Here is a 1,858-nt window from a genome sequence, read left to right as displayed (position 1 = left end):
TGAGCAAGAGCCAGACCCCGTCTCTACTAAAAATAGATAAAACTTGTAATCCCAGCACTTGGGAGACCATGTCAGGGCGATTGCCTGAGCTCACAAGTTCGAGACCAGCCTGAGCAAGAGAAAGACACCCCCCCAATCTCAAAAAAACAGCCGGGCATTGTGGTGGGTGCCTATAGTCCCAGCTACTTGGGAGGCTGAAGCAAGAGAATCACTTAAGCCCAAGAGTTGGAGGTTGCTGTGAGCTGTGACAACACAGCACTCCACTGAGGGTGACAAAGTGAGACTCTGTCTCCAAAAAAATAAAATAAAAATAGATAAAACTAGCCAGGCATTATGGCAAGCACTTGTAGTCCCAACTACTTGGGAGGCTGAAGCAAGAGGATTGCCTGAGCCCAAGAATTTGAGTTTGGGCAGCGCTTGTGGCTCAGTCGGTAGGGCAGCGGGTTCAAACCCGGCCCCGGCCAAACTGCAACCAAAAAATAGCTGGGCGTTGTGGCGGGCGCCTGTAGTCCCAGCTGCTCGGGAGGCTGAGGCAAGAGAATCGCTTAAGCCCAGGAGTTGGAGGTTGCTGTGAGCTGTGTGATGCCATGGCACTCTACCGAGGACGATAAAGTGAGACCCTGTCTCTACAAAAAAAAAAAAAAAAAGAATTTGAGTTTGCTGTGAGCTATGACACCACACTATTCCTCTACCCAGGGCTATAGAGTAAGACTCTATCAAAAAAAAAAAGAAAAGGCCGGGCATGGTGGCTCACACCTGTAATCCTAGCACTTAGGAGGTGGGTGGATTTCATGAACTCACAGGTTCAAGACTAATTTGAGCCAGAGCGATACTCTGTCTCTAAAAGTAGCTAGGTGTTGTGGCTGGTGCCTATAATCCCAGCTATGTGGGAAACTGAGGCAAGAGAATCACTTAAGCCCAGGAGTTGAGGTTGCTGTGAGCTATGATGCCACAGCACTCTACCGAGGGTAACAAAATAGAGACTCTTTCTCAAAAAAAAAAAGAAAGAAAGAAAAGAAAGAAAAAAACGGGAGTTTCCCGCTGTTGTTGCAGCCATGGCTCTGCGCTACCTCATGGCCGTGGGTCTCAACAAGGGGCACAAGGTGACCAAGAACGTGAGCAAACCGAGGCACAGCCGCCGTCGCGGGCGTCTAACCAAACACACGAAGTTCGTGCGGGACATGATCCGAGAAGTATGTGGCTTTGCCCCGTATGAGCAGCATGCCATGGAGCTGCTCAAGGTCTCCAATGACAAATGGGCCCTCAAGTTCATAAAGAAAAGAGTGGGGACACACATCCGTGCTAAAAGGAAGCGGGAGGAGCTGAGCAACATCCTGGCCGCCATGAGGAAAGGAGCTGCCAAGAAGGACTGAAACCCCCTTCCCTCTGTGCACAATAAAACCTTTATAGATAAAAAAAAAAAAAAGAAAGAAAGAAAGAAAAAGAAAGAAAAAAAACATGAGATTTGGGTGGCGCCTGTGGCTTAGTGAGTAGGGTGCCGGTCCCATATGCCGGAGGTGGCGGGTTCAAACCCAGCCCCGGCCAAAAACCAAAAAAAAAAAAAAACATGAGATTTGTGATTTTTTACCTTTGGCAAAAATGTAAACATATAATAATGTTCAGGGCGGTGCCTGTGGCTCAAAGGAGTAGGGCACCAGCCCGATATACCACAGGTGATGGGTTCAAACCTGGCCCTGGGCAAAAAACTGCAAAAATAATAATAATAATGCTCATATCTGAGCTTAATGAGGTTCTTTATTTTGTTTCCTTTTCTTTTTTTTAAGGCAGTTTCTAGCTGTTGCCCAGAGTAGAGTGCTGTGCCATCATAGCTCACAGCAACTTCCCAACTCGTGCTCAA

General features: G+C 47.6%; 1 protein-coding gene across 1 annotated transcript; it reads left to right on the top strand.

The window, feature by feature from the left end:
- The first annotated feature begins 1,039 nt into the window (after window positions 1–1,039).
- LOC128583118 (60S ribosomal protein L36-like) lies at window positions 1,040–1,373 on the top strand. Its single transcript, XM_053587022.1, has one exon. It carries the CDS (start codon window positions 1,056–1,058, stop codon window positions 1,371–1,373), a length of 318 nt encoding a protein of 105 aa, XP_053442997.1. The 5' UTR covers window positions 1,040–1,055.
- The last annotated feature ends 485 nt before the right edge of the window (window positions 1,374–1,858 follow it).

The sequence above is a fragment of the Nycticebus coucang genome, chromosome 4 (assembly GCF_027406575.1).
Source record: "Nycticebus coucang isolate mNycCou1 chromosome 4, mNycCou1.pri, whole genome shotgun sequence".
Lineage (NCBI taxonomy): Eukaryota > Metazoa > Chordata > Mammalia > Primates > Lorisidae > Nycticebus > Nycticebus coucang.
Note: the sequence above shows the minus strand (reverse complement) of the source record. Positions and strands in the feature narration are given on the sequence as shown.

Bases quoted from the DNA above. Each gene is read 5' to 3' on its own strand.
- LOC128583118 (XM_053587022.1), top strand. From the start codon at position 1,056: ATGGCTCTGCGCTACCTCATGGCCGTGGGTCTCAACAAGGGGCACAAG.